Raw genomic sequence first — 15,630 nt, forward strand, 5'->3', positions numbered from 1 at the left:
TCCTGGGGCTGGTGGTTTCAACGCTTAGAGGGTACATATGTACATATGTATTAGAGCACTCTTAGGGAATCTTAGTCTTAGGGAATCAACATAGCCTTTTGAAACATACATTACTGATATAATGCTGCACCCACCCCTTAAGTTGTTTTTTTTTTAATAACCAGGCTTTTCATCGTTAACCATAGCCCAGGCAGGCCTCTCACTGTATATACTAAGTAAATGGATGTGATTATCTGACCTCTTTATGCACATTCTATGTTTAGGCCAGAGCAATTTTATTTCTTGGGGTTTTTTTTATTTTTATACTCAGAAAACCCAGAGGCAGCAGGAGGGGAGCAAAATAAAAATAAAATCACCAGTCAAAGTAATACTAAATTCTAAATGTATTTTACTTATGGCAGTGTATGAAGTGTATATTTTGCAAGAAACGCTTCTAAAAAGATTTCTCATAAGTTTATGTTTTTGGTTGATAAAAACATTAAAATTTTGTTGTTGTTTTGTTGTTGTTTTGTTTTGTTTTTATGAGCAGGGAAAATATAATTTTATTTTGTAACTTATTCTGGAGAAAATATGTCAGGTGGATCTTAAAAACAAGAAATAAAATTGGGGTGGTCTATCGTTAGTTTTTACAGTTTCTGCATGGTGATATGGCTACAAAATGTTTATTGAATATATGTGATATTTTCATGCTGAATAACATCCATATCACCCATCATGTATAGCCTCTTTGACCAGTGGTCACCAGCAGCACAGCACTAGTCTTGTATCCACAGTATGTAATCCTTCAGTTCGAGCAAGTATTGTCAACAAATAGTGCATTCAGATGGGATTGACTGGTGTTAAAGTGAGCTGTTGTGACACTTACTGTTTCGCTAATCCATTTGTCCCTTTTACGATATTAACATGACAGAGTACCTGTCGCTATTGTTGGGTCAAATACGCCTGAATTTTATCAGCAACCCATAAAATAATAATAAGACAACTTGTCGTTGCTGTTATGGCTTTTTTACGTGTGACTCGTGGTCGGTTACAGACAAGCTTAAGTCTTCAAAGAAGCCCATTATCTTAAGGTTGTCATAGGTGTTATCTGGATTTACTTCTTAAAAGAAGTTGAGGATGGTCTGCCTCTTTCATAATACTATCAATGACAGATTAACTGTAGTTACACGAACTTGCTGGATCATGTGAATTGTGGAACCTTGGGACTATAGATACCCTGTGACTTGTACAGATAACATAACACCAAATGTTTTCCTATAGGCTTCTGTAGTAACCTTTTTAGTATTTTTTTTTTTAAATTATCCATGCTGTCAACAGCCAGTCCATATACACATGGGTACAGTCTGGCATTCATACAACAATAAAACACAATTTCTGGCAAACTTGTCCAGCAATTTTCCAAGCACAGAAAGCTGAACACATCAATCCCAGTTCCGCATCAAATGTCATCTTCAGACTATCTGTTTACACAGAAGCATGAGTCATGGTGATAGAAATGACAGCACTAAATCCTTAAAATGTTTGTAACCTGGACTTGGACCTTTAAATGTAACAGGTCTTTATCTGGAATGAATTTTTTAAAAATAATTCCTTAAAATTGTGGTGAGGTTAATTACTGAATGGATGTAGTTTTAATAAAACATAAGCTTCTTACACTATTTCATCCAATCACAGGTGTCGCATATCTGCCTCTTCACCTGTTTACCTGTAACCATGATTAAAAATGATGTGCACTTAGGTACACATGAATATGAATTAGAATTATATATCTTGGTACTTTTTTTTTCTTCATTCGTTACAAACCATAACGCTTTGCTCGCATTGCATGCTAAAGAGTGCTTTAAGCGCAACAGTGCTACTTGAACAGCCAACCAGACAAAAATTCTAGTGCCAAGTTCTGCTTATGATGTCTGTATTGTTGTAGGATCGAGGGCGATATTGTAGCTTAGTGGGTAAAGGGTTGGCTTGTCACACCAAAGAACTTGGTTTGACTCCCCACGTGGGTCCAATGTATGGAGCCCATTTCTGGTGTCAGTGTTGCTAACAGTGACAAAGCTAAACACTCTCATTCACTGTTACAGGATCCAAGCCATCAAGTCACTTAATTGCTGAAATCAGGTTGATTTAAGACACTGTCTTCTAGAGTGTTACCTAATCTTTGAAAGGTCAAAGGTTGTGCCAATGAAACCTGGCCCATTTTGGCAAGGTGACCCTCTCTGCTGGCCACTTGACATGCCATTGGTATATCACCTTACAGGAACTATTTGACCACAAGCGAAGTGGTTTTCATAGCGATATTAACACATTTTCTGAGGACCATTCAGATTGTATGACAGATATTTATTCAGTGCCCCCTGTGCTAATATGGCTGATGTTTAGTGGTGTATGATTGTGCTTGTATGGCCACAGTGTAGATGAGTGGCGTGAATGCTCAACACAAGAATTTCAACATTGGAGCATCTGGGGGTCATTGGTACTCTGAGCATATTTGTTTGTCAGTAATCTGGGGAGAATTCTTTTTGACTAACGTTTGTGTTGATGCTCTGTGTACAGTGTCCATCATAACATGGACAAACACGCAAACAGTGAACACACTTCAGTTGAAAAGACATGATGTTCACGGCCTGTAGCATGCTGGAAGACTCTGCATCAATCTGAAGGTTATCACAGGACAGGAGCAGTCTGCGACTTAGCCAAAGTCTGAGTCTTATAAATTGGGTTTGCTCCACACATTACCACTAATAGCCACTGAAAATAATATCAGTTTTTCTGTCTTCCTTGTCAGTTTGTGAGTGTGGTGAATGTGAGCATGTTAGTTATGTATGCAGTATATATCCAGGCCATATGAGTTTCTAAATACTGTACACAACTGAGTGTTTTCACAATATCAGTATTAATATGGATGCATATCCAAAGAAGACATTGTTAGTATCATTGCAACCTGAACCGATCTCCTCACACCAACTTCATTTTTGTATGGTCAGCATACCAGGGCTCCTTTTACGAAGCATCCTTTACTAAGGTAAACTTTAACTCCCATTCTTTAACATTGCACTAAGGTTACCTTATTGACTTATGATCACCTTAGCGATCTGTGAAGGGAGGCCTGGCCAATGTCTGCTGTGATATTGCTTGCTATGGCCACCAGGTAAGCCTCCTAGGTGACATTTGACCTTTGTGGCTGGGCAGTGCTGGATACCATGTAACTCCATCACTGCTGACCTGTGTGCCGCTTACACTGATGGAAACTAACCACAAGACAAGGGCTCCCAGTATTTACCATATTGCTAAGTCAATGGCTTAGAGGAGCTGTGGTTTTATGGTAAAAGACCAGAGCCAAGGGTCACCCCATTGTCTCCAGCCGCCACCCCCTGTGTCAGTCAGAGGATCGTCTGGTCCTGACTCAGGTGTTTTTAACCAACAGCTGCCATGCTGCATAACTACTGCAGCATTAAACAACAAAGTGAAGTAACACAGTCTATCAGTGAGAAAATCAGTCCAATATTCTCATCATGTTGCCGTGTATGGCGTTGCATGAATATGTCAGAGCACTTATTAGAATAGCTGGATAATTCAAGGTAGATCACGTCCCTGTACTGTATGCCTTGTATTTGAATGGCGGTGTTTCTTAATTTAACAATGCTGCCACTATAACAGTTTGCAGAGATGAATAATTAATTTCTGATAAGAAACAAGTCTCCAGTTTGTTACAAAACTACAAACATTGGTTGTAATAAGCAGTGAGACAAGTAATCTTTCGCAGTTCCCGAACCATACTGTTTTACTTTCTACCCATCCCTTACTGCAATTCTAAAGCTGTAAATGAAGAATGGTAAGATTTTACACAGGTCCAGTTCTTTTCATAACAACCAACATCACTCATAAAGGGCTGCACGTTGAGGAAGGATCCCAGGTGTGAGAAGGATATTGAACTGTTTTAGTTCTAGTATACATATCCTTTTTGTGTTACTGGAGGTCTCCATCTGACACAGCTGTTTGGTATTGGCAGGGGACAGTTTGAGGTAGACACCAGTTTTCCTGTATACAAGGGATCCCCTGATGCATCAGTACTTTTTCTGAGACGATACAATGATCAATCACAGGCAAACTGTAGCACAAATAGGATTGTGCAGCATAGAGAATATGACCAGTTTTCTTGTATGTTAGCGAAGCGAGCAAAGGTTAGCAACACACTTTCCTCGCTTTGGTTCAAAAGATATTTTTCACGTCAAAATAAAATATCGCCGTCATCAAAGGTACACTCCCATTTCCTCACTAGGTTGTGCCCCATTTGGATCAATAGATTCAAAACTGTATCGATGTTTAGTTTTGAAAGTATCCATGTAAATATGTTTATATTTGTTTAAATTTTGTATCATGATACATTTCAAATCGTGACATTTCATATTATTATCAACTTTTGATGAGAGTATCTTCCAAGGGTGTAGACTCAACACACTGAATTGAAAGGTTTACTTTCTTCTCAATGCCCTATTCAACATACAGACATATCGACAGACTAAGGGTATACTACATTACACTCTATTTGGGAGTTTCACTTTCTTCTGAATGTAAACTGATCGCGCATCTGTCTTCCCCAGTTTATCGTCTTGTTTATTGACACTTATTCCAACATGTTACATGGTGTGTTTCTTCAAGGGCAAGAGCTAATTGGAGGTGGAGAGATAAGGGGTTAAATATTTGATTGTAATTAAGGCTATGTTGTCTGAAGCTGATTGTTGTGGGGATGACGTGTAGAAGTTGATGTTTCAGGTTTGCACATGAGTCTACGAGTCAGGAAACTGCTGACGGCTGCAGTAGCGTGCAGTTGCTGACAGGGCCAAGATTCCCAAATGTGTCTAGCACACATTGCACTGACTTTTGGATGTTGTATCATTCTTACTGATTAGAAAATGTCTTTGAGATGCATTGGAAGATATTTAGTAGGGGAAACAACTATTGTGATAACAAGTCTATTGCAACATACTGTTGTGATAGTGATAGTTTATTGCAACATACTGTTGTGATAGTGATAGTTTATTGCAACATACCATTGTGATAGTGATAGTCTATTGCAACATACTGTTGTGATAGTGATAGTTATTGCAATGTACAATTGTGATAGCGATCTAATTTGCACCATACCATTGTGATAGGGATAGTTTATTGCAACATACAATTGTGGTAACAAAAGTCTGTTTGCAACATACTGTTGTTGTAGAGAGAGCTTGAAGTCATTTCACAAATGAATAATAATAACTAGTTGAAGCAGTTTTAGCCCTAGTGTTTGGTTATTGATTAAAACTGAGACTTGATGACATTGTAAATGAATCCACCCTACTAGAGAGGATGTCTTCAGGTTGCCGTCTCTGGTATGATGAACGGACAGTCCATCAGCCCTGGCTGTGTCAGGACAGAGGTTAACGTTGATAGTAGCCTCAGGTGGTGCTTATTAATTGGATATAGGCGGACTAGTATCAAAGCACTGTGGTCGTGTAGCCCCATACATCACAGTTGGCAATGAACATCTGATTTATAATTTTGTCATTGGATATGCAGGCATTGTGACTGTATTTCCTGATGATATATATCAGTATATCTCCTATGGTGTGTGGCTGTGTATGATGATATCATGGTTATATGTCAAGAGTCCTGCTGTGTTGGTTCCGTTTTGATCACACCCACAGCAAAGACAGAGATCTGTTGTTCTGGCAGTGAGGGATTGCTGAGTCAGCTATTGTGTGCCACACTGATAACTGCTGTGGATCAGATAAGCCTCATCATCAGGATCAGTTACCTTGGCAACAGTGCTGACTACAGCTGCCTGTGCGTGAACTGACATTGAAAACTTCATATTAAATAATAAATAAATAAATAATAAATAATAAATAACTCTGGGTTTATTAATTTGTTTTATTACTAACGAGCTTATCATCAAAAAAAACAAAAAAAAACAAATGTGAAGTGATGCAACTTGCTACATACAGTGATGACTAGAGGTGTGACAATATATCGTAGTATTGATAATTGCGATACTTTATTGGACAATAAATATATCAGTACTTTTTTTCGTATCATGATGCGTATCGTTGACTTCAAAATTGTTAATTATCACTAGAAATTGTCGGTTTTGTCAAAATTTACACTGTCACTTCATATCAAAATATATGTTTCTAAAGAAAATAACTAAGGATAGCTTATTGTGATGCATATTGAATCATATCGTATCGATATCGTAATTTGTATCATATCTTGAAATTTCTGTATTGTCACAGCTCTAGTGGTGACTAATCTGTAACATACTTTTCACAGAGTCATCAAGAAATATTCAGTCACAACTTTTCAGGAAGTGAACTGAGCTTTCTAGGAGATTCATTTTCATCGTCGAAGATTTGTTCCATCAACATGTGTTTCAAATACTAAAACAGTTTCTCCGAAATTGTTCAAGTTCGATTGAGAGAAAATGAGATTAATTGATTGGTCATTTTGTCACTGCGACCAGTCTTTGATCATTACAATTAATTGGAACACCACTAGCGATGACACAGCATATATTTGGTTTTTATCAGTTGGTGTCAGATCAAATAATTATCATGGTTTTATCACACAATTACAATGGTGTTCCCTCACAATTTCCATGGTGCTCCCACACAATTACTGTGGTGTTCCCACACAATTACCATGACATTCTTACACAACAAGTGAGTACTTGAAGTAACACTCGGTGTTTGTATTACAGAAAAAGGCCAACGGTGGTGAGTTATTGGAGCAGATCTTCTACTACCTGGACATAATAGAGAAGGACTACTTCGGGCTACAGTATACCGACGTACACAACGTCAATGTGAGTACACCTGACTGACTGAGTGAGATTACTTTTATGCCCCATTCAGCAGTATTCAAGCTATATGGCAGTGGTCTGTAAATAATCAAGTCTGGATCAGACAGTCCAGTGATCAACAACATGAGCACTGATCTGTGCAACTGGGAACTGATGATATGTGCCAACCAAGTCATCAGGCCTGACCGCCTGGCTTACTGAGTGACACTGTGTGTAGCAAATATTCTAGCCTTAGCACAGCAGTCTAGATTGTCAGGTTTGTACCAGATAACCCAGTGACTGACACGATGAAGAATAGTTTAACAGCTAGGACATAGCTGGGATATTGGTGATAGCTATCAACTTACTGCTGAACTGAGACAGTAACAGTGAGCTGGACCTATTGGTTAAGTGTTCATGTTGGCTGAATGCTATGGTTTAATTCCGGAAATAATGTTATTTACACCATGTTTTGAAAGACCCTTGTAAGTTCATTAATTCCTGAGGCACAGCAAATGTGGAATTTACAGTGATCACACAGTCTTGTACACTCTTTCAAAACACCATTTGAAGAATTTATTACCCTTAAGATCTTTTCATGTAACTTATCGTTTAACTACAACATTCAGCCATCAGCAGAATGAGACATAAAACATTTCGCCATGTTATTTCCTGCACAATCATAAAGGGAGATAACTTGTTGGCTTGGTTTATGGTGTATATGATCAAATTTGAGGGTTTTTTTAAACGATAAGTTAAATACAGAAATATTATATTTTCTGGATAATTTGTTCACACTAACAAATACTAAATTATGCCAACGATTCTATTACTCTGTTTATGCTCATTATTGTATATGTCATCTTTACACTTTCAGAACAATTTGGTATCCACATTCCATTGAAGGTCAAGGTCACCTGTTCAACCCATTTAGTGTGTCATGTGACAGATTTGGTGTACATTTTGTACCCTGGCAAATCCACCAACATTATTTCGTTTGATTTGATAATTGACCAATCAGGATTCAAAAAAGTTATCTAAAGGGTAATAAAGTCCTGTGTCCCCTGCTGTGATATACTTGTAAGTTTATAGCATGTGTTATTGTACATTTATGATTGTTGCAGCACTGGCTGGATCCCACCAAACAGATCCGCAAACAAGTCAAAAGTAAGTATGTCCTCACCCTGCTCAAAAAAACATGGCCACACTCCGCTTGCTGTGGACAAATGTCATCACTTTTAGCCAAGAGAGAATATGATCACTCTCATCGATGTAAAAACTCCCAATTATGACATTTTTTTCTGTTCTGCCTGTTTTAGAAGTTTACTGTAGCTGGGATTTGAAATTTGCGTCATCAGTACTTTTAAACAAAGTAGCAATCTGTCATTAACTTCATACTTGAATGTTAGGCAGTATGGCAGTCGCATGTGAAATCTGATGGGTGAAATCCCATGAGTTGGATGTGTTTCTGATCATCAAGTGTGTGTGATGTTAGAGGTTCTGTTCACAAGCACTAGCAAGATGAGGAGGCATCTGTTTGGCAATTGGCAAAACAAACTTGGCGGGACAGCTGAAATTGACATTGTAAACTGGCAGTGAGATTAGACAAATACAGATCAAGTTGGGTCATAATATAACTCCCCAAGTTTCTACTGTGCCATGGTTCCCATCTTCATCTGGTGGTGTCTTGGTTTCTGGATGTGCACCACAGTCAGGATACCACCTTCTCTTGTAGCAGAACAGAATATGATGAAGAATGAGGACTAATTTTATGGATACCAGGGATTTATCTTGTCCTGTATTTGACAGTCCCTGTGTCTCATGCTTATAATTTTCAAAGGTCCTGGACGACAAAATGACTAAATAATATCATTTATACTGTTTTTGTATTGTGTATCATGATCAACACATTAATTGTGTCAGTAATGAAATTATAAATGATATCATAGCCCAGCAAACTGTAATAATTTGTTGTTTCTTGATTGGAATTTTACAGAAGTATGTGGACTTTTTCTGCATCCCTTTGGTTGCACTAATAAATTTTGGTGCATCCACAGTCAATTTTTATGTGTACAGAACAGTAGAACTTACATCAAGTAAATCCCTGATATATACAGCTTCTTAATAGGCAATGTTTTGTCATATTCTAATATAGTTGTCAAGAAAGTGTTAAAACATTAGAATCTATGTCAAAACATCACTTGTGAAGTTGTATATCCATAAAAATAGTCCTCATTCTTCATCTAAACAACCTGTACGGTGTCAATCAAAGAAGTGTTAATGGTGATTGAAGTATTTACATGATTCCTTTCATGAGTCTGTAACAGCGTATGGAGAATTACGTGGTTGTGGACACTTTGGGACGGAATTCATGAAAAGTTAACACTACTGTATAGAAGTTAGTTAACGCTTTACAGGTATGTAGTTTCAGCATGAAAGAAATGGGTGATTTTTAGCGCATACATCATCCCTGAGGGTATGGTTAAACATTTGAAAATTGGAATATTAAACAGCCCTTTTGAATAATCTTTAATTTATTCAGCCAAATCACATGGAATGTTCATCTGCAAGGCATAAACGGTTACCAATCTCTAAATCACTCACTCTCTCACCATGATACCCTTCAGGTAACAGTGTACTTCCTTATATGATTTGGACTGTGGCTTGTGGTAAATCTCATTGTGTGTCATAGTAAAACATGTTGCTTTATGTGTAAAGGACCTTGTTGAGACGATAAACCTCAACCAAACACCACAGAAGTGGATGTAGATTGAGTAGATATATGTTAGTCTGTTGAGGATGCAAGGTCTGGTTGTTCTTAGAGATCCAGGCAGCGGGTCCCCGTTTCCCCACACCAGGTACAAACATGTCTTCCCACGTACTGTAGCACAATTTACCGATAATTGCGTCTATTTCTCTGTAATAGCAGTGTTTGGCATAGAAATTCAAATAACATGACAACAGTGTAGGTAGAACCTACTCTGAAACATGACTATTACTGACAAAGAAAGGATGTTACCAATATATTGTCATCCAGCATATCAAAGATGCCTGACCCGTGAAGGTCCCGGGGTAGAATAGGCCTTCAACAACCCATGCTTGCCATAAATGGTGACTGTACTTGTCGTAAGAGGCGACTAACGGGATCGGGTGGTCAGGCTCGCTGACTTGGTTGACACACACCAATTGCGCAGATTGATGCTCGTCTGTTGATCACTGGATTGTCTGGCCCAGACTCAATTATTTACAGACTGTCGCCATATAGCTGGTATATTGCTCAGTGTGGAGTAAAACTAAACTCACTCACTCACTCAAAGATGCCTGATATAAGTATTACAGGCAGTCTTTTGACTGAGGGGTATTTCATAACAGAGAAACTTGTGGCCTTGAGCATATGCAGTAACGGCCAGGCTGTCTCTGGTTTACATCAGTGATAGAGATATTTGAAAAAAGCACAACTCTCTGAAAATATCACCTTGTTACCATGTTGATAAAATCTGTTACTATTTTTTAGTGAAAACTTGATTTCATACAAGTTTTGACATAAATCATTTGAAATGTTTCCCCAAATTGGGATTCTTTCCTTTGCACAAAATGTATTTTGTTTTTATTTTAATGTGCTGTAAATAATTAAATAAATTTCACTGCACAGATATTTTCTGTTTCTATTTTGATGTGTCTGGGCCTTTTGCTCTCATGCTTGTCTTGCAGGTACAGTTTTAGCATGTTCTTCTGTTACCTCTCCTCTGATTGGTTGATTCTGATTATTTACACAGATCCCTATTGTCTGGATACTGATGTCGATGCCAACGAGCCTGACCAATCAGACACTTATTCAGAATCATGTGTGTAATGACACAGCTTGCAGTTTGGTCATTTTGTGGTGTTGTCTTCTCTAATATCTTTCTATTTCTGACAAATCTTCTTTTTTTCTGTCTTATCTAGCTGTCACAGCTTTCTGTGTGGTATGGCTTTTTCACTTCACTTGTCAATGATCATCCATCACCTAATATTGGCTCAATAGCCACTTTAGAAGGGTTTTCTGTTGAACGGTCGAATTAAACTTAGGCTCAGTATTATTCGTAACACTGCTTATACTGAGTCTAATAAACGTGAGTAGAAGGTAGCATCAGGTAACCTTTTGAATTCACCTTTCAGAACACACCTTATGAAAGTAACATTTGCACATACCATTGGAACTTTTACCTTGAAAACTTAAACGATTCTGAATGCTATTTTTCGCACGATCGCTTCCGAGTGTTACTCAACAGCAAGTAACTGTCCATAAACAAAGCGTTTTTATCAGTATTCCAGGATGTCATCTTGCGGAAATATGAGCTAAAAGAAATCTGTTTTATGTGTATTTTCATTTGTTAAGTGGTCAGTGTCAGTGATGAGGGAAAAGAAAATCCCTAAACCATTCGTACGTCCCACCAAAAACTACAATTGTAGCTGTTGTCTGATTCATTAAATCTGTTTGGCCATCTTGCATTCGATTGGATGGTCATAGGTCACAAAAAGGTTAGCTGATGCAACGTTTCACTAAGGTTTGTTAGACTCAGTGTAACAGTCAAACAAAACAGTCCAACCTTAGTGATATTTAAGCAGCGAGGATTACAGTTATCTGCACATTCATATCAGTCACCTATCCTTGAGTAGTTTATTACCATTTTACCAATTTCTCGTTATTGTGAAGAGGTTAATCCTGTTTGACAGATATGGTTTGTGTACATTGTTCAGTTGAGATTACTTGGGTTGATTGGTTGCCTTTAATATGTTATAAATGCTGTGTTCCAATATCATAACCCAATATCCGATAAATATGCAGATGAACTCCTTTTACCAAACATGGAATTGATTTCGTAAGATTACCCTGGGTTCTTGATGTGTTTGATTACTCTAGACAAAATGCTTCAAGATCTGAGGTGCTATGAAGATTAGAATAAATATGACAGTTTACAGCAATATATGTGCTCAGTTTTGTTTATTTTAGAAATTTTATAAGCAGATGTTATCGCCATATTGTTATTGTCCAGTATTCTAAATACCTGACTATCCGTGTTACGTTATTTTAAACATTGATTGCCACACTCTCAAACTCATTTAAATCATTACTGTTTCACATGTTTTGATATAATTATACAAAGTATGTATGTATTTTTTGTTGGAAGGTAAGTTTGGATCAGGGCTGGCAAGTTTACATCTAACCAGCCCTGTTGTCTGACTGAAATGTTTGGGAATTTCATATACTGCATTATCAATAGTGTCATATGTTAGAAATAAAATGTATGTTTTATTTATGATACTGAGTACATAATACAGCCAGAACATGGGTTAGCTATGATGACAACACTTGTGTTGTTCTCACCAGTATCTCCGTTATGAGGGTGGGGTAAGGGGAGTAAGGTCAGATGCTCACCTGATGTTCTCAGTACTGAGGGGAGGGTTCAGACTCATTCAGAGAACAGAGGTGTCTGCCCATGTCTTGTAAGATGAAGGGAGATGCCCACTGTTCATGGAAATGCCATCCTCTAAGATTTTATCATAGTTGGTTTTTGGCAAAAATTCATTAACGCTCAGATATAGAGACAAAAGCATATGTTTTTGTTGATTAAATACATTTTCTCATAAAAGAAATGATAAGAAGAAATGTAATGCTGATCATTTGGAAATCTGCAGTTGGAAGTATGTGAAGTTTCAGTGTTGATTAGTGTCATATTATCTTTTTAAGAATCCATCATAATTTTAAATATTTAGTCAACGAAACATTTCATGGTCAAACTAGTAATTCTGATCCTTGAAACTACTGTTTGCAACACTTTAGTTTGGGCGCAACACTTTAGTTTGGGCATCTGTATGTTCAGACAAGTGACTTAGATGGAGACTCACTTGTATTTTGTCACTGAAATCTTCCATCTATTAATCCAGAAACATACTATCTACAGCGACATATGTCATATTTGCAATTTCACTTTCTCAGTAAAGTACAAATTCTAGTACTTTGAGTTGAGTCCCATCCAGGATTCGAACCCGCACCCTCAGAGTCAGGCACCTAATCGCCAGCACACAAAGTCAACCACCTAGCCCACTCAGCCACAGCGACTTCCACAAAAACGAAAGCCAGACAACATTGTCTAGACTTCGTACTTTGTGTACCCCTCTGATAAGTGTGAATTGTTGCATTTGACCACTTTCTAAATGGCATCGTGTAATCATACTATCTACAGATCAACATCATTCTGTGCAAGCTTCCTCAGCCTTCACCAGTATCAGTGTGAGGTCATCGCTTCAGGCATTATGCTTCAAAGAACACTGCAGCATTTAAAGGCAGCAATTGTTCAGAGATAAACTGTAGCATGCAAGGAAAACTTCAGCTGGGTTTCCATCATTTGTGTGTTAGGTGTCAGAATAAGTTGTAATACAAGCATTATGCATCAACACTGAATATGACAGTGTCATGTCAGCTGTCTCCATGATCCCAGAGTTTGGGTGCATCCAGCTTTGTCTGGAAATATTTGCAAGCAAGTTCCTCACCTTTCAAATTAGCCTGTGATCAGTTGGATTGTGTTTTTATTTTGTAAAAGAGATAGTTGTATTTATTGAGCATAATTTTGGTCTGTGAAAGGGGAATGTGTGTGCCTCTCACTAGATTGTTCTGGTGGCTGATCTGCAGGACCAGCAGTAGTGTAGGTCATTTCCTCTGTAGCACAGGGACAGTGGTTTAAGTGTTAGTCAGTCTTGCCAAAGGCTTGGGTTGAATTTCGCACATGATTTCATTAGGTTAAGCCCATATCTAGTGTTAGTTGTGTTAAGACAATATTTGTCCGTTTAGGAGCTGCAGTGGATCATCAGTGCCCTGGCTGTGTTTTCAGGAAATCTTGGTCCTTAACATATATTGTCCTTGTTATTTTGTTGTTTTGTACCTTGGTTTAAAAATATGTTGACCCTTTGATTTGTTATGTTAGACAAGAAACCCTTGGTTTTATCTATGATTTTGAACGGCACCAGCGTGCCAAGGTCTCACTTGCATTTAGTGCTACAGTGACAGTAACTTCAATTCTTCAACATAGGCTTAATATAGCATTTGCTCTAAGATCGCTTTGTGCATCTGGGCTCTGGTCAACTCCTTCAATGTGATGTTGTCCTGCTGTGTTCATCAAATTTCTTCTTGCTGTACCATGCTGTATCAGATGTAAGCCCTCAGCTACAGGACCTATCAGTGTAGGATATAACAGTTCCAGCTTTTTCTTGCTGTCTATATCATGTTGGGTTAACTGGCTATTCAGATTTCATGTCGCAATGTAAGTCTTCCTTTCCATGCTGCTGTCAGCTTCAGTTTAAACTTGCTGGCATGTTAAGATGCTTACGATGTCTATCTCTGGATATTCTGGTGTCAGCAGGAATACTGCTGAGTATGACATTTAACAACAATCTTCAGATGATGCTTTAAGAGATAATACTACCAGGGACTATTGGTAGTTGAGATTGAAATTTTGCAAGGGCAGATCACTTAATTAATTGATATTTTACAATGGTTTATATATGGTTTAATATAACAAATATGGGATACATATTTATGAACACTCGTGTGACCCTCATGGAGCTGGAGCAGTCATGTAGCCTTGTGGTTAAAGCGTTTGCTGGTCACACCAAAGACCCGGGTTCGGTTTCCCACATGGGCACAATGTGTGAAGCCCATTTTCTGGTGTCCCCGCCATGATATTGCTGGAATATGGCTAAAAGCGGCGTACAACTAAACTCACTGACTTACTCACTCGTACAGAGCTGACTAGACTTGGATAGATACTGTTTGTGCAAATTATTGTTTCCTCAGACAAATAAAATGGATAAAAGGGGTGTTCATATTATCAGTCACAAGTTTGCCAGACTCAGTTGACAGGCCTCTGGGCGAGTCATGATAGTTTAACATTTAAGTTTCAAATAATAAAACCAGTATTAATATCAAATAAATGTGAATTTTCACAAATGAGTTTCTATGCAAATGGTTTAATCAATATAGACTCTGCAACAAAACACCACGGTACATATGTAGAGGATCACAGTGGGTTTCCTTACTTTTCTTATCTAGAGGGTACACTAAGCGAGATGTGTGAGCATGCATGGTGATGTGTGTGCTCACCAGGTCACATCACAGACACGACTCTGCTTACTAACATTCAAAGTCTGATCACCTGATATAATTTTCACCTTGCTCTACAAAAGCAGTGCATTGATTAACATGCCCAGGTTGACGTGACAGTTTCCATGGAAACAGTTACAACAAAAATGTTGATCACATAAAAACTGTTCTAGATGTAGGTTATGCACAGTTTGCGAGAATGATTTAGCTATTTGTAGTAATTCTGTGACTTGTTTCTTAGATTTTTTCCCTTTCATTTTTACCTATTTGAGTTTGAATCTAAAATATTGGTAAAATTAAGAAATGCTGTAGTCTTAAAGTTGGCTTGGTTTTGATCGTGTTCTTTCACTATTCCAATGCTCTCATGATGAGTTTGTGTTATCCAGTAAACCATGATCAATAAGATAACGAGTCTTCAACCTTCCTGATAGTAATGTTTGTAATTTTTTCCTTTCTACTTGTTTTGTTTTTTATCCAAACCCCTTGGAAATTAACAGGGCCAAAGAAGGTTAATAATTGCATGTCCCTTCACCCTTATTAATGTTTATGGTAACTCATGACAGAATTATGAAATAATAAGTGTTTTTTGGTCTTGATTACCAGTTTAGCATGTTTGTACATAGATTTTCAGTGCAATTCAAGATACCAGTACTAGCATAGAAAACATTCA

At 37.8% G+C, this 15,630-nt stretch overlaps 1 protein-coding gene across 6 annotated transcripts in view; it reads left to right on the forward strand.

Annotated features, from left to right (window-relative positions):
- The window catches only part of LOC137255183 (band 4.1-like protein 5), a 67,855-nt gene that overhangs the window by 25,934 nt on the left and 26,291 nt on the right, over positions 1-15,630 (forward strand). For all 6 annotated transcript variants that reach the window (XM_067792582.1, XM_067792585.1, XM_067792586.1 and 3 more), the window contains exons 2-3: positions 6,740-6,844; positions 7,945-7,987. In XM_067792582.1, coding sequence (XP_067648683.1) covers positions 6,740-6,844; positions 7,945-7,987 — 148 coding nt within the window. The remainder of the gene's footprint in view (positions 1-6,739; positions 6,845-7,944; positions 7,988-15,630) is intronic.

Source organism: Haliotis asinina, chromosome 11, assembly GCF_037392515.1.
Source record: "Haliotis asinina isolate JCU_RB_2024 chromosome 11, JCU_Hal_asi_v2, whole genome shotgun sequence".
In the NCBI taxonomy this organism is placed as follows: Eukaryota; Metazoa; Mollusca; class Gastropoda; order Lepetellida; family Haliotidae; genus Haliotis; species Haliotis asinina.